Raw genomic sequence first — 22038 nt, 5'->3', positions numbered from 1 at the left:
TGGTCTGGTATACTCCTGCCTGTTTAAAAGAAACTGTATCTAATTTAAAAGTTCATGAATATTCTGTATATTTAGATAATCATGCAATATTAATATATTAAATTCAATCAAACTTGTAGTAGGTGTTGTTTACAAAATAATTATGTTATATTCTTAATTTTTGTGTTCAAAAGTTACTGATCATTTAGTGTAAATGTAGTAAAACTAATAAATATCACAAATTTTACTAAAAAATATAAAGTATGTTATAATAATTAAAATTGATGTACTTAGACAGTGTCCAAAAATTACTTGTTCAAAATTAATCAGATGGTTTGTTGGATCAAAATCAACAAGAAACATAATGTACAGTCCTATCTCGCTTGCGTTCTCTTTCTGTCTGTATGTTTAGTATGTGATATAGTATGAATATTTGTTTGTAACAACTTAACTTATTTATATAATTGTTAAAAATTTATGAGTAATTAATTTAGGATAAAAAAGACTAAGAAATGAAATTTGATTGTCTCTGTATTATTTTTAAAGGAATTTGCATATGAATCTACGTTAGGCCTACTTATCATCCGGTCATGACAATGAGCTTCTTATTGTTATTTGTATTTATGAAAATTTCCAAATAGTCACCATTTATAAACTGATGAAATTTTTATTAACAAGCTGGGTTAAAAGTATATATTTATGCCAGTTTTAGAAATTCTAACGCTAATTTTAGAGATGAATTTTTAAGGAAAAACACAGACAAACAGAAACCAAGCTATATAGGACAGTACATTTGAAAGGCTATAACACTGAAGGTGGCTCTTTGCAATTATTTTAGTTAACGGTATTTATCTTATTGTAGCCTAAAGGAGGCCTCTTTAACTTTGTTTTAATTTAAAATTAATTGTCATTAATAATTAGTTACGATAAACGATTGTTCATAATACAGGCATTTTATTATTAATATTTTGACTTTACAATAATCTTTTATAGTGAGTCATAATTGTAATTAAAATGTAAGTTTTAAATTTCCAAAATAATAATAGCCTAATGTTATTTTTTATTCACAAATTTTAATAAGATTAAGGTTTTGATTAATTTAGTTGCTTAGAAATCTAATGGCATTTAATATTAAATGTTCATATATAGAATGCTATCAATATGATTAAAATCTTTAAGGTCAATTAAAAAATTGAAAAGTTATTTAAACAATTTATTGATTAATTTAGCACCTTACCCAGTTACTCATCAGAATTTGATGAGTAGTTGTCTTCTAGGTAATATATGTGAGCAATAGTTATGTGTAAGTGTTTGTATGGCTTATTTATTGTATTATTTAAGTGTTATTTATTTTATGTTGTGTGTGTGTGTGTGTGTATGTGTTTATATGTGTGTAATATTCTTTTAGACTTAGTTGTATAATATACTCGTAATATTTGTATTCATGACACTGTTCATTGTGCGCTGTACAAAATTATGAATAAAGAAACAAATCATGCGGACAGACAGAAAGACAAACTGAAATAGAATTTTTCCAGCCCCTTGATTATAGGCTTGCTAATACTCATTATTGCCAATTAATATTATTGTCATCCCTGAAATTTGATTTACATCAAAACAAGTGGAAGCTTAAATTTAAAGAAAGAAATCAAACTAAAATTCTATCTATAATTTTGTGTTAAATTGTACGTTATGACCACATATTTGTTCTTTGTTCCATATTTGTTTTAGACTGTTTAAAGTTAATTTTTGTTTGATGTAATGTAAATATGTTTTATAAACTATTATTCAATTAATTATGAACTGAAATCAGTTATGTAATAATCATTTTAATCAAAATATGATATTAAACATTGTGTAACAAATACAATGATGTTTGTGACAGCTATTTGAACTGTCAACTGGTACAAGAGCAAACAAGAAATTAAAATTTTCAGATCTTGTATGAGTTCATACTGACATTGTAAGATTACTCCAAATTGGAAAGGTTTGCTTTTAAATTCCAGTAAGGAACAACTCTCTTCATTTTTTTAACTCACTATTAAGAAATTCAAAGAATTGTGACACATGATCATAAAACTTACTAAGTGTTCTGAGATCTATATCTCACTGTCACAACTAAGCTAAAAATCACTTGTATTATATGCAATGCTTTGAGGCTATTATATATTACATGTAACTCCATTCAATTATACAGTAAACAGAAAATCTCAGTACATATGTAAGTGGAGAATTTATATTTTTTATCAAAATGTTAAAATGTGTTTTATATACTTTATATAGCACAAATAAAAATTGTGTATTATTTACTAGTTATGTTAATAAAATTCTCATTCCACTAGAAATAAATGGAGTTTTAATAATTAAATGGTCAACCAATTGTAGTATGTTGAGCTTTGAGATTGCTCTAGGATCAATAGGTATTGATAGGTATTGATATTTGAGATTGAACTAATTATAATAACTAGCAGAGCTACAATAATGGGAGTTACATTAAAACTTAGCTTGTTTGTTTTTGGTTTAGTCATATAAAGCCAATTATTTACCATAGAAAAAATTTTGTATGTAAGATAGGTAAAAGTGTACTGTGTTTGAATAATTTATGAATACAAGTTGTTATAAAATTACCATTTTTACTTTTATTCTTGATCAGACAGTTACAAAAGTTCTGCATTGATCATGTTTTGGAACTTTTGAAGTAATCTATATATATATAAAAATGAATGTTTATGTATTTGTCCTTTATGGAATTGTTCACTATTTTACCAATCATTATGAAAATTTGTATATTAATGTATTTTTTGACGGAAAAGGTTTATAATTATGCTATCCCCATTGATGTATCTCGTCACCAGGCAGCGCTGCAAAAGTTAAAAGTTTTTAAAGCACCTGCACACTATAAACTGCAATTACGAGACAGTTACGCATATTAAATAGCGAAAAACTATTTGAAGGCGCTAAGCTTTGATGTATATTTGTCTTTAAAATACATTTCTGGTGTACAGCTTCAGTGTTAGACCACTTTATAATAAAGTATATGTACGTAGACAATGGCTATAAATATACACTTTTGACAGATTTTCTTGATCGTGGCAACAATACAAACTCTACATCGTCGTTGGAAATATAATTCACTTGAACCAGAAGTGCACACACACGGGCAAAGCTTACGAAAAGCGTGCGAAGCCACGGGAAACTTTTAACATTGGTTTAATTGAACAAGACTTTGTTAATTCACCGAAGCTGGTGCTTGTCCTTAGGAATACACAAACCTCGTACCAAGAACGGTGGTTGCCACGATCGTGTGTAGGTTCCCTGAAATAAAATTAGTTGAAGTTTTGAATCAAACTGCTCTTATGGATGCTCTATGTATATAACAGCTTTATGGTCCATAGTTCAGTCTATCCCTTCAATTTAACCCTTATAGTGCCAGGGTCTCCCGTAACGGGATACCTTATATACTTCCGAAAAGTGCCGAGTCTCCCGTACCGGGAGGACCCCGTAGTAGCGCAAGAAGTGCCGGGTCTCCCGTAACGGGAGACTTCGTATTTTAATTTATTATACAATATTGTCATATATTTACTGGTTTACCACTACATCCAAAAGCTTCATGAATATCCAAAGCATACAAAAAAAAAATATTTTCCTTTGTACTGCGGGCAGATGACGTGCTTGTTTTTGTGGTACTTTGGGATTATACGACCACACCCAGACATGAATCATTATTTGACATTTTGCTTCTTCTGATTACTAGATTAGCATAGAACAATATTTCGTCAATATAAAACAAGAATTGTCTTATCGCAAACCCCTCCCCATCCTCAGACAGAGGTCAAAGTCGAGCGGGTCTAGGAGATAACGTGATTGCAGAGTCACGCGCCGCCCGTTCAGCTGGTGCGTCGCTTTGTTGTACCTTCCTTGTTTTACCCCCTACATTTTCTCCAAACACAAAAATTCAACAAAAACAAACATTACCAAACAAAAACTAAACTCTTTATTGAAAAAAACACTCAAAACTTGTTTTTATTCTTGATCACACTCGCCATTCAAAATGCGAGTGCCGAAGCCCGCGCCGATGTCAACGAAATAGAAAAACAATCCTCGAGATAGTACCTATCAGTAAAATATCAAATTCTAGAGGGGGCTGATAAGAAAATATAAATTGAATTGTAATTGAAAGGCAATTATGTACCGTGCAAAAAAACTTAAATAATCATGTGATGCCGCGTGGCATGCCGTAATCGGGATTCTCGAGAAAGATAAGATAACAGCGACACATACAATACCGATCACAATACCTGGAAATGCTTTGTAAGTTTGTAGGCTAAATTAAAGAGTTTTTTCGTTCTATCTATGTTTGTTTCTATAGAATTTATATATTTTTGTGTTCTTCGTACTGATGTGGTCGGTTATAATCCCAAAATACCGTTTTTGTTTTGTGTTCAGACTGTTTTGATGCAACGACGATCGCAGTGGCCGTTGTGTGTTGTGTTTCGTTGTTGTTTATCTTGGTTGAGAGTTTTCAAGTTTTTAGTGCTGCATTTGTAGTTTCAACCCGAAAAAAATGGAAGATAGTGATATTAGAAAACTTTTGGAAGCCATTTGTTTTAACACTTCTTACAGGATATATTAGGAATTGAAGTAAAAAATGTAATATTATTGTTAGAAACATTTGTTGCTTAGAGAAGAAAATCTAATTAATCCTTACACAAAATTTGTAATTGTTAGATATGTATTTTCAGGTTTATTATTTTTTAGTTCAAATATAAAGTTATATATTATATAAGTTCTGTTTTGTTCTTTCACAAAAAATCATCAAAATATGTTGGTAAACCAATTTTTTACAGCATTGTAACCAAATATGGCATAACCAACAATTTGTCATTGTATTTTTTTTCAAGAAGGTTTTAATTCAGAATTATGTTATACATATGAATTTTGATTGTTTTTTAATGTTGTATAACATAAAAATATTTCTAACTAGATAAAAACCAAAAATTAGTTTATGTTTTTTATCTCAAACTTAAAAAAGTGTTTGAACATTTTTTAAAGTCTATCGATTTTTTTATAAAATTTAAAAATTTGTACAGTTCTTTGTGTACTCTTTTATGATAGGTAAATTAGAACAGTCTTTTCACCAACAAATTAAATAAAAAAAATCATGAAAATATGTTGATAAACCAATTTTTTACAGTGTTTTTACCAAAGTCTCACGTTTTTTTTGCTGAAAAATTCCCGGCACTTCTTGCATATACCCCATAATTTCACCTGGCACTCTTACAATGTGAAAAATTTTTAAAGCTGTGGCACTCAAAGGGTTAATACTGGAAAATAAATGAATATACTTTTAGTAAATGTGTAATCTTGTGTAACTACTCTGATTCTTAAATAGGCTAGCATCCATTTCAGATTTATTATATGAAAATCTTAATTTTAATGTTTGGGTGCCAACTATTTACTCATTTTTCAATAACTGTTACTTACTTGTCATTATTTTCTTTAATTTATCAGAACAAGAATATTCCCAACTCATTTCTTCCCCTGTTGACAGTTGTTGTATTTAAAGTTTTAATTTTATCAGAAGGGAAACTTACATTACATGTAAGTGATTTTTATTTCTTATTTTACATATGAGAATCAATGATTAATTTACTGTTTCAGGTAATATTTAAATAATGGATGACTCTAACAAGTTTGCTTCTGGAATGAAACACACCTTTTTTCAACAAGAAGGTTATAATGATGAGAAGCCTGCAGAAACAAGAAAACCCAGTTCTTATAACATATTAAAGCCAAATCCACCTCCACCACTACCTGGGGTATTCGTTTTTGACCGTCCAAATCATCATAGAAATATACACAACATAGACTCGAACTTCAACAATGCGATAAAACCGTCAGCTTCTACAACCATTGATAGTTTTTGTGGGGATAGTGTACTTGCTTTTGGAAAAACAGGGATAAATGGGCCTCCCATGCATGAGATGTTTGGAAATCAAAATGAGTTCCAGTCTCAATCGCTTACAATGTATGATTATTCTATACATTCTGATCATAAAGGATTAAAACCATTGCAGCCTACATTACAAAGTGTTGATTGTATGTTACCTTCAGATTCATGTGTATACCAGTCTCTCCAACCTGTCTCCCAAGATCTGTTTGATGTCTTACCCCATGCAGGGCCCAAAGTGTATCAACAACTACAAACAGTGTCTCGGAATGATTATAGAGTGGAAACAGAAAGACTTTCTGAGCAAAAGATTTATCAACAACTTACCCCTGTTTCTTTGAGTGGAAATATGTTGCAAAAAGAGGAGTCTCGGATTTATCAACAGCCAAATTCTGTTAATAGGTCAGGTACACCGCACAGAGAGTTTAAGTCATTTTCAGAACTTCAGCCAGTTGTCCCAAATTATAAACCCCCAGATTATATCCATTCTAAACTTTACCAGCAACTTCGTAAACCTCCAAAGAAAGAATCAAGACCACATTATCAGGAAGATGTCAAAACATATCATCAGCTTAGGCCAGTTACTGTTAGTGATTTTGAAAGTCCTCAACATACGAATTATAAGCAAGTGAACCAATATACATATACAAATGACTCGAGTAGGGCTAATGTCTCAGTTAGTTCTAACAAATACCATCAACTGCAAAATGTAGGTAATTCAAAACTCTCAAAGTTACATCAGAACATTCAAGATTCAAATGTTATTAATGCTACCCCCAGTCCTTCACCTCATGATCATCTTAATAGGAAGTCACCTTTGGATTTGCAGACAAAAAATACAAATAAAAGTCATGAACAAGTGAATTTCCAGACAAATAAACCCAAAATATATCTTGAACCAAGAAACCCAAGTGTGAGACACCAAATGGAAACATCAGGAAGTCACCACAGGCCAATTCTCTCCAATGACCCTCTCTATAGAGCAGTCACATCGAATTATGAAGCAAATTATCAAGAAGTTTGTCCATTACCAGACACACAGTTGCCTATAAAGACTGGAAATAAACCCAAAAACAGTAACATCAAACTACCAAGTCCTTACGAGTTCAATTTACCACAGAGTAATGCTCCAAACAAATACAAACTGCCTAAAATTCTGGACCCAAATGAGTATGATTCTCCTCAGCATATTGTAAAGACAACAGGGTCAGTTGTAAGTACACAGATTATTCAGAATTTTGGGTCTCCTAATAATTGCATTGTGTCTAGTACATCTAAAAACTCCTACTCTAATAACTTTACTGAATTGACACCTACAAAACAACCCGTACCTCTTTCATTACCAAAAGCTCCAGTATGTTACGGTGATGCAGGTGTCAACAATGGCAGATATAGGGAGGCCAACTCTTTCTTTGATGAGAAAAAAAATCTATCATCAGCTAATGCTTCATTGGTTTCAATTCCTTCAAGTTCTTCAGCATTCCAAGTACAATCAAGTATTTCTTCAAATATCTCAAAAACTGTTGATGTTAATATCATAGATACAACACCTCCAAATAATATCTCAACTCGTGGAGCAAACCGTGTATTAAAGAAATCAGCCAATGAAAATCATCCGGAGTACAAAAGATCAAACTTGCCTAACAGCCAGCTCACCTTAAATGGGAAAGAATCAGAAAAATCACTTTCTTCTCCTAAAGCTATAAATCTTACTTGTAGTTCGGAGAGCAGCATCGAGACTTCTAAAGAATCATTTCACCCAAACAATGAAAATTACAAAAACATTTTGTGTACACAAACTTTAGACCAAGTAATGTGCGAGAATAAAACTATGCCTGAATTAAACAAAAACAGTGTAATAAAGAACAAAGGGCCAGTTCCACCAATTAACATGAAAAATATTGAGATGGAAATTAATAATGGGCAAGGTTCAGTAACAACAGTAGAGGTTAATAGAGAGAAAAGTGTTGAATCATCACTTAACAATCAAAACATTGACGTTGTGTCATCCTCAAGCAGTGTAAGTGAACATAATAATTACGCTCATAATGAAGTGACACTTAATTCTTTTATTGAATCTTCTTGTGTCCAACCTATGCCTCTTTCAAACGACTCTAAAAATCCAACTATAAGCACACAGATTGCTGATAAATGTATTGTAGCTGAGAACATTTCTACTAAATCAACAGTATTGCCTACTTCTACAAATATTCCACCCAAATGTGTTGTTTCACCAGAAGAAAATAAAAATGAATTAGAACATGCTGCTGAGAAAGCTGTTGATTACAGTATGAAAGATTTCTCCACTGGATGTAAATCAATAATTCCACTGAGTAAAGCAGATGATCTTCCTATTGATAAACCTGCTGTTATGAAAAGAAAATATAATAAGAGAATAAAATCTCCAGAACCTAATGAAAATAAATTTAAAAAAAGGAAATACAAGAAAACTCCACGTTTAAAAATTTCAAAATTTAAGGACTTGGAAAATGAATTAACAGTTCAAAACAACACGAATGAGGAAATTGTAGACGGCTTCAAAGGTTTTGATGTAGCTGACCAAATATCTGTGAAAAATAAACAAAAAATAATATTGTCAGTTATTTCTATAGATAGTGTAGCTGTCACAGAAGATCCAGGAAAACATAATCAAAGTGTACTCCCCCTAAAAACTGTGTATCCTGAGCGAAAGAAAAGAAAGTAAGTATTTTTAATTAATGCAGCTAGATGTTGTTTAATTTCCATATTGTTTTTACATATGTAGCATAATAATATCTCCTCATTTAAATGTCTCCCATTTTTGATAACCGCCTTCTGCTGTAATTTATTTTTATTATTCCTTTGTCAAAACTGTTAAAATGTCTTCGTGTGGATATAGGCAATATATCCTTGCTGTCAGTATTTTCTAGTTTATTTGAGAGAATAATTTAAAATGTACTCTTTCCTTTATTGATAAACATTAGATAGATCATGAAAATAGACCAATTTAGGAAAAATAGTCAACAATAGATGCAATTGCGAAATTTACAAATTTAATCCATAACAGTTAATCTTTATCAGATTCAAAATTTGATACAGCAGAAAAAACTTTTTCCAGGACAGGGAATTATTACTTGGTTTAAATGTAATTTAAGGGTGTATTTAAAGGGCAGGCAGTCATCTACTTTCTCTGGTCTAAGTTGAAATTCTTACCTTTTCAGCCTTATTCATAGCCTTATTTCATGAAGGTCAATTTTGAGTTATAACATTCTTTTCTTGTTCCTATACATTTTATATATCACTTATATGTTTTAAAAATGGTGTTTCTATTAATGAAATCATAGCTGGTTGCTTAGTCATTGTTCTGTCAATAATCCTCTTGGTGGATTGTAAGTAAGTTTTTTCCTAAACATCAAACAAAAAAGTGTATACTTTTGATGCAGTAAAATGAAAAATCAATATCTTTAGATAGCTAATGACATTACATCACCTTATCACATTATAAACCATTTTATCAAATAATAATGTTTATTGGAGTTTTAGGCTATAATCTCTGTTTTCAGAAATACTGCAACATAATTATTTACTATAAAATTATTGTTTTAGGTATACAAGAAGAGCAAAACTATTACCAGATGATGAACATGTGAGTATTTGCAAACGTAATGTCTTATATGTCTTTAGAGTTAACATACTTTTCTTTATAAATAGTTACAAATAATTCAAAGTACAGTAGGCTCTACTTATTTATAAACAAAATTCTCAAATTTTGTTATTTTTAATGTGTTAAAACAGAAAAATACTCTTTTATTTAATACAATACATAATTTTGTTTCTAATAGGGAAAGAAATAAAGAAGCACAATCCTCAATTAGTTGTCCTCACGTGTGAATACAGGTTAACATTAGGCCTATTAGTTACCATAAGTAACAATTGTAATTTTACTTGAGAGCTCCCTCGATGTGTAAGCTATTTACCGATGTGCATGTTATGGTGTTTTATTAATATTTCCTATTATTTGCTTTGATGAATACTGTATTATGAGTGTTTAATGTAGTAAAACAATTATAAAGTTGGTCATTTAATTTATAACGTATTAAGTATTATAACAGTCTTAAAACACGATAACAAATAAGTTATCAACTTTTCTGTGTCAATTTGCTAATGACTGGAGTAATAAAGAAAAAACCTCAACTTCCCTTCATATTAAAGTAAAATGGAGTACATTGAAATAAGAATGTGATTACACACTCATAAAATATTTATACAAGTAGCCTACTATTAGGTAACTTAAAACAGTGTTCATTGATATTGTTAGTTTACTTGAATTATTTTTGTAGAAAACAACTGACATTTCACACAGAACACCTGCCAGTTGTAGAAAAGAAAAGGAAGAAGACAGTGGAAAGGAATTAGAAAAGAGCTCGTTCAATACATCTCCACAAACAGTAAAAATAAAGTATGAGTTCTTGGACCCTCTAGAGGTAAATATAGCTTTATATTTAGATGAATTTGATAGGGATGAACATCTTTGTATTCTACTTTGTAAAGTTAAAATATGAACTTAAACCACTAACTATAGATAGAATTAATGCAAGGATATTTTTAAAGAATTATATTTCACTCCATATATGTTTTATAATAAAACAGAAATTGTATCATAATGTTAGACTTTGATGAAGTAAGTATGTAATCAGGAACTCTACAATCCAGTGGATACAGTAACAAGAATGGAAATCCTACAACCTAGTGCACTTCAAATGGGTTAGCACTATGCTATAATACTGATTGTTGGGTATAGCCCATTATCCTACTTTATTCTTGATGTTAATATTATTAAAAGTTAATGGGTTTCCAATTTTTTCATATAAATATTTTACAAACATCCTGTAAAATCATGGTTTTGTTTAACTACCATGGTACACCTTGTACTGGACTCTTCGTCAATGTCATCTATGTCATGGAAAGTAGAAAAAGCTAGGACTAACTTTTTATTTGAAGGTCTGTAGGATACCAATACCTCAGTTTGTGTGAATGCGAACATAGAGCTCTTTACTGGTCTCTCATTCCTTATGTTTAAAGTGTTAAACTATAGAAGGATTTCTGTTTTATTCTTTCTGATTGTACCAACCAGTGTTAACTTCTTCTGCAGAAGATCACGTGCATTGAGAATGGAAGTGAAGTAGTTATTACATGTGACATTTCTGCCTGTGTAAGTTATGTGAGAAGTCATTCTATTAACTACTTCACGTGAATGTGGTAAAAGCAAAGGACTGTCTATGCTGATTCGTAATGAAAACTTCTAAACTAAATACATAATAAATCTTAGAATCTGTTAGTGCCCAAACCTTAATACCAAATTTTCCTGTCTTTTTGGCATGTACACACGGAAGGGCACTTGCCATGTAAGTTTGGCAGCATTTCATTCAATGTGACAAATGCTCCGTGAGGGTAGTGTTACAGACAGCTCTGAACAAACCTTTCAAACAATTCTCTTAAGCAATACATTTCGTCTTGGGACTTTCTAAATTCTCTGTCATCACTACTATCATCAAACCGTAAGTTTTGCAACAAAAACTTAAAACGATTCTCTCCCGTGGCCAGTCTGTATATCTGTACTCCAAAACCGTCACTGTGCCACAAATCTAAAGTATTTTGTGCACCTGAACTACATACACCAGATAGATACAAACAACAAGCCTAATAATGCTCTCATTTCACCGTAGTTAGTTTCTTTGGCATCTTCAATTCAAGAGTCATTTGCCTTATTTGGGAATTTTATTGTTAGTACATGAAACTACGTTCTATTAGAGAATCAGGCAAAAATAACATCCAACATTCTAGCTCTGACTTTGTTCTGATTACCTCGTGCCTATGGCCAGGAAGTTGTGTTATCAAGTTGTGACTTCTAGCTCGTGATGATTTCTTTTGAGGACTGTCGGACCAAACCACAGGATTGGGATTTAATCTTGTTATTCTACCAGTGTGGCATGGATTAATAATTGGAACAGTTTGTAATAATTGCTGTTACCTGTACCAGTAACTGCAGAGTCCTGGTGACTGGGTCCAGCGGCTGCTATGTCCTGGAGACAGAACCTAGTGGCTTCTAAGTCCTGGTGACGTGATTCAATATCGAGAACTAATATACTCCTTCCACTACGTTCTTGACCATAGTCTTCTAATAGTTGCCTAATGCTCTCTTCAGTATCACTGTCCTGACTAAAGTGTTGAATAATTTTAGACTTGTTTACATCACTCAGGTCAGATAATGCACCATGTAATTCACTTGTTAATGGTTCTGGAACTGACTCTAACAAGTCTCTTATGCATCTCTGTTCCTCTTCATATGAATCCATATTTTACTTTATGAACATTATTGAAATCCAGTATCCAAAACCTGCAGACTAAAACTAAGCTTTTAAACATGTATTGATAATCATATATTGGATACATCAAATTACACAAGAGCATGCGCAGATCGCTAACAGTAAAAACGCGACAGGACGCAAGTTAGCAAACTGCTCACAATTAGGAGCGCTTGAAATAAGATAGGTACTGCACATTCTGGTGGCCGGCAAGATCCTAGGGGAATAGGATTATATAACCGCCTAAACTTCTCCTGCAAAATTGAAACAGCTGCGCTCAATATTGAGAAAATGCAGCAATTTGTTGTGGGTGCGTGGCACTGTGCAAAGTTTATATATATAATATATGCAATGGTTTGAAAAATAAAAAGGTGTTTCCAAACTTTTCAAACACTTTATATATATATATATATATATATATATATATATTAGGCTTTGTATCATTATAGTTTATGTACAGTTCTCTCAATAACAAACAGAAACTCACAGTTAAATTACAGATAATGTTGCTGTTTTTATTAATTTTGTTCTAAATAAAGAGGAAGGTTGATTGAGAGTGTTAAAAATTTCCTTGTTATAGTTGTCTTCTGGAAATCATATGAGGCTACACATTACATAAATCAACTTTTTAAAATGTTTGTCTTGAATACTATTTGTTATTGAATCATTCTATATCTCTTTTTAAGATGTAGGCTATTCTACTTCACACAACTTGCTTATCATTAAGATTCTTTTGCAATGATTGCTGCTGTTTATGATACAATCATAGTGTCATCATACCATAAACAGTATTCTTTCTAAAAATTTGATTACTTAGTTAATTTACAATAATTGTGTACAAAATAACAAATGAATGTTATACAATATTTTTATTCATCTCAAAATATTTAATATTTAGAACAGTGTACAAGTTTTGCAGTCATATAACAAATAAAAAGAATTTTATTTAATTATGGACACACTTGCCTTTACACTTTTACTATTACAAGGTAGGATCATACCATGCCATGTGTCACGTAATAGACTTTGCTGAGGTTCAATGCAACATTTTAAATATAACTTGGTACATTATTGCTGGACACTATGTTGAAAAGTTACCAAATTTTTATACTGATTGAATAAATAGTTTTTGAGCAGTGGTAATTTGTCTCATTACTTATTCAATGACTCTCGTATGTCTGTAATATTAGAAATACATTTACAGAGTTTTTAACATTTTAAATTTAAAAACAAAGTAAAGTTAATCTAAGTGTCTAAAGTAAAGTTGTAGTTAATTCTTATTCATTGAAATATTCTGTAATTTAGAATAAATGTAGCCATTAGCTTTTATACAATGTTATTTTTAGATGTAAAATTGGTTTCTGTATTTTCAGGAAGGCTTGATAAGTGATAACGATGATGAGGAAGTGGTATTCTTGGGATTTGATATTCCAATAGAAGAAGATGATACTATACTTGGATTTGATGTGGACTCAACAAAAGATTGTTTAGATCCTATAAGTTCTGTAAGTATGAAAAAATCTGTATATATTAACTATTCAGCTTATCTTACGGACTTAACCAGTTGTAGTTTTGACTATACTAATGAGTTTTCTTTTTTAACTTTAATTTTCTATCTTAAATTTCTAAATTAGGAAATAGGAACATTAATATATCCAAATAAGTATTTTAATTCTTTGTGGGCCGTGGCATGGTAGACTTGGTGATGTATAAAGTGCATATAATGGAAATGTTATATGCAATTGTACCTGTTATACACAGGTACAATTTTTATTTTGATAATATTTAACCCTTCTCATACATATTATAGGAAATCCTGTGTGCTAGAGGTGACTCTTAACACCCATATGACGACAAATCTCATTATTGAAGATTTTGTCTCCGGTCGCACACAGTAGTTCATAAAACTGGTGATAAAATTCGTTAGAATGTTAACTGAACGTCAAACAATAGATGCGCTGTATTTGTTATTCTCGACCTCCTGTTATCAATCCAAAACTAGTTGTCATAGCAACAGAACATAATTTTTCCATGTTATGCTGATAACAGCTTTTTCATATACAGAGGATGACAGTGCAATTCTTGAAAGCTGCGTACAAGCTCTGTTCCTACGCCTGTTATCAATCCGAAACTAGTTGTCATAGCAACAGAACATAATTTTTCCACATGCTGATGACGGCTTTTTCATATACAGAGGATGACAGTGCAATTCTTGAAAGCTGCGTACAAGCTCTGTTCCTACGCCTGTTATCAATCCGAAACTAGTTGTCATAGCAACAGAACATAATTTTTCCACATGCTGATGACGGCTTTTTCATATACGGAGGATGACAGTGCAATTCTTGAAAGCTGCGTACAAGCTCTGTTCCTACGCCTGTTATCAATCCGAAACTAGTTGTCATAGCAACAGAACATAATTTTTCCACATGCTGATGACGGCTTTTTCATATACGGAGGATGACAGTGCAATTCTTGAAAGCTGCATACAAGCTCTGTTCCTACGCCTGTTATCAATCCGAAACTAGTTGTCATAGCAACAGAACATAATTTTTCCACATGCTGATGACGGCTTTTTCATATACGGAGGATGACAGTGCAATTCTTGAAAGCTGCGTACAAGCTCTGTTCCTACGCCTGTTATCAATCCGAAACTAGTTGTCATAGCAACAGAACATAATTTTTCCACATGCTGATGACGGCTTTTTCATATACAGAGGATGACAGTGCAATTCTTGAAAGCTGTGTACAAGCTCTGTTCCTATGTTGAATTGTGTGCTGTATGTTACACCTGAACATTGTTTTTAGTGACTGTAGGATAAGTTTAATTAAGATTTAAATTCTGTGTGTGTTTTTTAAAATTATAATTACTTATTCTGTGAATTGGAAAATTTTATGTTTTGCTTTTAAACATATTTATTTATAAAAAATCTTTTAAAAGAAAAAGTCGTCAATTTTCAATTTTTATTTCCTAAAATAACTTTCTATAATCTTAATTCAAATAGAACTTTTAAAGTTGATTAACGTTAAATTTTTAAAAGCTAAGTACACGCTAGGGATAAATATATAGAAATTTATATCCAGTGCCCTAAGTGTTAATATTGTACTATGTTATTTTGATCTGTAACTGTATCTATTTACTATTCATATATAGGAGTTTTATGTTGTATTAATTTTCTTTTGTCCATGAGTTATGGGAATATTTTTTTCTGATAGGTGTGTAGATAATTATGTTTTGAGATGTAAATACGCATAAAAAAGTATATTACAGTTAAAGGAATACTTATAATCCTTTAACTGTAAATGAGTTATTGAAGTGACAATGTGTTAGTTTTTGTTATTGCCAAGTAGTAAAGTTTTATAGAAACATTCTTTACTTTCATTTTAGTGTGTACAACTTTCATGTAATGATATTTGTCTTCAAGTAATTGTAGAAATATATGAAGAAAACAATGCTAATGTAGAGATTTATTTTTTTTACAAATACTAGGCAAAAGTTTCTGTTCTACATCTTGGTTTGTTAACAGTAAGTCAGCAGTAGGTAGCAGCAGTTTGCTGTTTTAATTAAGGCCTAAAATTATTGCAATGTCATATTTGTTTTTACAACTTAGAAACATGTATTATATATTAATTTTTATAGTCTCTTACATAGTATAATTTGAATAAAATATAGGATATAACAAAACTTAGTTCAAACACAAAACTTTATTAAAAATTGTGATAACACTTTTGTTTAGAGAATATGTTTATTTAGAAAAAAAGTTATTATACATGAGTATTATAAGTTGTAAACCATGCTTTACAAAATGATGTAAAAAAGTATACAAATTAATTTGATTATTATTATTTCGCAGTAACCATTCAAAAGTTTTACATTTTTAAATTAAAATTTGCCTTAGGTTGCATTATTTAAAAACATTTTTCACTCTAGAAAGATTTGAGATGTATGGAATTTAGATTTTTGTGCCCTGACATATAGTACTATCAAAATAAATAAGATCTTAGATACACCTACAATTGATTGTTACTGGTTTTATTTATAAAGTAGTAAATATGTTTTTTCACTAAAACATAATGTTCCAAATTTTGTTTCAACAATCTTATTAGTTTTGTCATTAACATGATTCTACCATCTGATCACACACATTCAGACTAGTAGAGTTTGTTGATGTCTAACAAATAGACAATGCAACTTTTGTTGCCAAATTGAATACTAATGCATGACCAATGACTTATCAGCTGATCATATTAGACATATGTCAGTGCATTGTGTTGACAAATGTTTTGTGTATGTGCTTTGTGTTTTTCTTTCTAAACAATGATGTCACCTGGATCAAATTTCTTTGTTGTGCTGTGATTTGATAATGTTTCTGTTGCAAAAAAAAAAAAAAAAAAAAAAAAACTAATATAGTTAGTATTTTCAGATATTTTACATAATTAAGTGAAAAAGTAACAGAGCATTTCAAGATTTTCAGTCTGTTCTCTTAAGTAGATAACTAATCTAATACATAGTGCACAACTTGATTGCAATCAGGGGTTTTCCTTCATTTAAAAATGACAAATATCCTAATACATTTATAAACTCTCTACTGTTATAAACAAACATAAAAAGAGTCATATAGACAGTTTACAATTCCTATATTTAATATATCATATGTATCAGTCATCTAATTACAATACAGTTAAAAAATCATAATTTTATCTTTCTTTTGTATTTCTTCTTCACATATTCTTATACTGAGTAGTTGGTTATCTCCAGTAACCATTCAGGCAGTAGGTTCTTCAGCTTTTGTGTATTACAGTTCCTAAATTATTCTGGCAACAGATTGAAAAACTTTTCTAGGTATGTGGCTTCTTCTTGTACACACTTATTGTGTAGTTATAGGACAAAATTCGTCAAAGTATAGACTCTGAAGCAGGGTTTAAACTGAGATGACAAAAATGCTACAAGCCCTTTAGATTTGTTAGCAGAAATATTAGTCCTGAAGTTGAATAATAAGTTAGTCTCCAGAATCAATATTTACATTAATAAATATACTATTGTTAAAATATTTAGAACCTCAGTAATGAAAAGATTTTTGTGAAGAGGTTTGCTTAACATGTTAGCTGCCACGCCGACCCAATCGGGTCGGCACAATTTGTCGCGGCAGAAACATCGGCCGACCCGATCGGATCGGCGGTGGGAATTTACAGGACTTTTTAGTAAATCGATCTGTGACGTTTATCAGTGGTTGTTAGCGACTATTTTAAGAGTCATACTATAAGAAAACAATAGTATAAATGGTTATAGAATATTACTTTTGTAAATAAAAAAATTTGTATTCTACTACATAAATACTGTCGGATAATAGAACGATATTTTGACCGACCGATCGGGTTCGGCACATTTAATTTTTTAGTTTGTACACTGTTATTTTGCTGAAATATGAATAAAAATTTGAACCCAATTGTAATATTTTTTGCGAACATAATAAATATAAAACTGTATATGTGTCAGAATATTTTTTAATGTTACATGTTATACGAGGGGGTACCCAAAAAAAACCGGAATTATTTTATAAAAATTATATATTTTCAAATTTTTTACAATAACGACTTTATCTCCTTCAAAATAATCTCCATTACAACTAATACACTTGTCCCAACGGTATTTCCATTGATCAAAACATTTTTTGTAGTCATCTTTAGAAAATGGCTGCAAGCTCGAGCTTCGTTTTTTTCTTAACCTCTTCAACGCTGTCAAATCATTGACCTTTCAAGCCTCTTTTCATGTGTGGAAATAAAAAAAAATCGCATGGAGCGAGGTCAGGCGAGTAAGGTGCGTGGGGCAGCGGCGGAACCATGCCGTTTTTGGCTAAAAACTGCCTAAATGAGATGGCTGTGTGTGCCGGTGCGTTGTCGTGGTGGAAGAATCAGTCTCCAGTCTGCCACAAATCGGGTCTTTTCTGGCGAACACTGTTGCGCAATCTTCTTAAAACTCCAAATAAAATGTTTGGTTGACAGTCTGACCTGGAGGAACAAACTCAGAATAACCAATGCCTTTAGCATCAAAAAAGCAAATCAACATGGTTTTGATGTTTGATTTGACTTGCCGACATTTTTTTTGGACGAGGTGAAGATGGCGACTTCTATTGGCTTGACTGTTGCTTCGTTTTTCTGGGTCATAACCATAGCACCATGACTCATCACCAGTAATTACCTTTTCCAGAAAATCGGGATCATTTTCGAGATGTTCTTTCAGAAGGTGGCAAGTTTCAACTCGATGTGCCTTTTGATGGTCAGTCAGAATCGAGGAACAAATTTGGCAGCAACCCTTTTCAGTCCTAAATCTCCTGTTAAAATTCGCTGAACTGAGCTCCAAGTTAACCCACTACTCTCTGATAGTTCCTCAATTGTCTGTCGACGGTCGGTGAGCACAAGTTCACGAATTTTTCTCAACATTTTCGTCCGTTCGAGAGGTTGATGGACGTCCAGAACGAGGTTTGTCTTCTATCGACATGTCGCCATTTTTAAATCGAGGCGAACCACTCGTAGACCTGAGTTTTTCCCCATAGCATCATCTTTGTAAGCTGTATTCAACATTAAAATAGTTTCTGCAGCATTTTTTACCAAGTAAAAAAACAAAATTTCCACAGCTGCACGTTGTTCACTTAAACTTGCCATGACAAAAAAACGAAACAAGAACAAAACAGGGTTAGCGAAAACAGTCACTACGAACGAACAGAATGCACTAGGACAACGGAACTGGGGTCACTGAGCTCGCAATTGGGTTGCGCGACACACGCTTAGCGGCAGGAATGTGTATTACACGCTGCCGGCTGCCAGCAATACAATTCCGGTTTTTTTTTGGGTACCCCCTCGTGACGTTAAAAAACTACTTTCACAAAGATCCTTCCTATTTATGTAAGTTCTTAAAACACTCTTTACAAAGAAATGATTTTCAGGACATTTTTCACAAAATGTAGTAATCTTCTTGAGATTCTTGGTTGCTTTTCGGTCTCCAGTTCGTAAAGCTCTGGCATAACAAACTTTGCAGTTTTTTCCGAGCTCTCCTCCTGTTCTTCCCCTCGCTACAAATATTGCCGTTTCGGGATAAGTGGTGATGTCCAACTTGTTTGACTGGCTCGAGTTGTCCATTTTGCAACCCTAGAAGTGCATACACAATTTTCTCCCTGAAGGTCGTAATGGAGTAGAGATTGTTTGTTTTTACTTTGAGAGTTGACCCCCGCAGCATCCTTGTAGGCGAGCCAGGCATTGACGACCGCTGTACCCAGCAGGAACTCTTCTGCGACTTTATGATACCATCGCATAGATTTTCTGATGGCTGTGCTATACGATGACATCTGGTCAGAAACATCAATTCCCATCTTCCCCCTTGTTGTATTCGACGACCACAAGAGGTTTGAGAATGGGTTTCTCCCTGTCTGGTTTTTTTCCCAGTGTCAACATAATCAGCACGATGTTTGGTCGACATCATTTTCACTTCTCTTTTATCAAACCATTTGGTGTAAACAATACCACTTGGGTGTTCAAGACAGCTCATTTGACCCTTCTTCAGATTTTAACTGGTCATCGGAATTGCCAGGAATGGTTTTTTTGTGAGGGAACCAGGACCTGTTGCTGATTACACTTCCGACGAGGTGAATGTTCCTTGCTAAAAGCATGTGGGGCAAGATCGACAGAGGTGTAAAAATTATCGACATACAGGGTATGCCCTTTATCTAGATAATCTCTCATGAGATCCATGACCACTGATGCCGCTAATGTCAGGTTATCTTCAGTTCCTGTCCTGGCGCCAATGTAAACTTTCATCTTGTATGTGTAGCCAGTAGTGTCACATATTTTGAATACCTAATCCCGTACTTGTGGGTTTTATTGGGTAGGTACTGGCGAAAAAGAAGTCTTCCTCTGAACGGGATCATGCTTTCGTCAATCACTACATCTTCACCGGGAGTTTTCTTCATCTTGAAAGAGTCGTTTAGACGATCGATAAGTGGAGAGATATTTTACCTAGACGGTCATTCTTGTCTTATGTTCAAGTTTTCATTAAAATGCCAGAATCTTAAAAGCAATTGAAAGTGGTTTCTGCTCATTACTTTACCAGCAACAGAATTATTATACAGCAAGTTTTTCGAACAGTAGTCAGTCAGCCTTGGCATTGGCACTAGCCCCATCCATAATAAAAGGCCGAGAAATTTTTTCATTTCATTTGGATTAGTAGGCCGCCCACTTGCGGAGTCTGCCACTACGATTCAATCTCAGTGTACTTAACACCTGAGCAGCATTCCGATTAGTTTCGTCTACCATCGTATCAGATCATCAGATAAGTATTCATAAAAATATTCTTCTAGTTTCGCATTTTGGGGCAGGCCAAAAGCAAAGTTTGATGTTTCGTCAAAAAACAATGTGTTTCTGTTTACCTTTCAAACAGCTGCCATTTTTTCAAGTAATCTTTTTTCATTTGCAACCTTTCCTTCTTTGTTTTCAAACTTTTAAATTTTTCTCCTAAATTAACAGTGAAATCTTCTCTATCTATACCTTCAATATTTACAACTTCTCTTTCGACATTTTCAATATTTACATTTTCACTTTCACTCGATACAATCACATCTTCAATAACAGAATCAATCATTTCATCCGAACAATCCATACTCTCTATAATACCAACTTCATTGTCATCGGATTCACTGCCTAGCACTGAGTCATCACTAGGGAGGAAGTCGAGGTCTTCGTCCGTATTGTCCATCTCACTATTTACATTACTGCCCCAACCATCATCACTTGACGCAGCCACGGTCTGTCGGTCGCTGCCCGCGAGGCCTCGCGGCGTGTTATGGTGCAGGTGTCTGACTGTGCTGCCCCGAGCCAGCGTGTGCTTCTGTCAGCCCTCCCAGATCTTCTCTGCCAATCTCTTACTCCTTTCTCAAACTTCTTAAAGGCAGCTCATGTCAATGCACAATCTCTTTATGGCCACATTGATGAATTTCGTTCCATTTTTCAACCATCTCCTGTTGACATTATTCTAATTTCAGAAACTTGGCTGAAACCTCACTTAAGTGACAGAAGTGTCGAGCTTCCATGTTTTAACCTGTACAGAAATGATCGCCTGCACAAGGGTGGTGGCGGGGTGGCCGTGTACGTCAGGTCACACTTCCTTGTCTCTGTCCTGCTATCATCCGATACATCCAGAGATGGACGGCCAGAATACATGTTTCTGGACGTCTGTGTTAATGGAGCACACATTTTAATTGCTGTTTGTTACAGAGCTCCTCACCTGGGCTACATGGCTAAGTTCGAACATGATCTTCTACGTTTTTTGGCTCACTACAGTCATGTTATTGTGATGGGAGATTTTAATACTGATTTACTTGGACCAATTACTTATGACCAAACTTTTTTAACTAATATGTTTTACTCGTGTAACATGACCATACTTCCTCTGCAAGCCACTCACCACACTGAGACTGCCGACACCTGGCTTGATATCATTGCTGTCTGTGACCAAACCCTGGTTGTGCACCACGGGCAACTTCCTGCTCCTGGCCTTTCCAAACATGACCTTATTTTTCTTGCTTATAAACTAAGAACTCCCAAGATCGAACCAAAAGTTATGTTTTATAGAAACTACAAAAATATCATTCTTTATTCCCTGCTTGTCGATGCTTCTCTAACTCCATGGCATGAGGTCACATCGACTGATAATGTGGACATTATGGTATCAAAATTTAATTCATTAATGAATGGTCTTCTTGATAAATACGCTCCATT

At 33.0% G+C, this 22038-nt stretch overlaps 1 protein-coding gene across 1 annotated transcript in view; it reads left to right on the top strand.

Annotated features, from left to right (window-relative positions):
* The window catches only part of LOC124359279, a 37433-nt gene that overhangs the window by 4190 nt on the left and 11205 nt on the right, over positions 1–22038 (top strand). The window contains exons 2-5 of the mRNA XM_046811899.1: positions 5641–8629; positions 9515–9554; positions 10249–10392; positions 13647–13778. Of these exons, the coding sequence (XP_046667855.1) occupies positions 5655–8629; positions 9515–9554; positions 10249–10392; positions 13647–13778 (3291 nt within the window). The 5' untranslated portion in view covers positions 5641–5654. The remainder of the gene's footprint in view (positions 1–5640; positions 8630–9514; positions 9555–10248; positions 10393–13646; positions 13779–22038) is intronic.

Source organism: Homalodisca vitripennis, chromosome 1, assembly GCF_021130785.1.
Source record: "Homalodisca vitripennis isolate AUS2020 chromosome 1, UT_GWSS_2.1, whole genome shotgun sequence".
In the NCBI taxonomy this organism is placed as follows: Eukaryota; Metazoa; Arthropoda; class Insecta; order Hemiptera; family Cicadellidae; genus Homalodisca; species Homalodisca vitripennis.
Note: the sequence above shows the minus strand (reverse complement) of the source record. Positions and strands in the feature narration are given on the sequence as shown.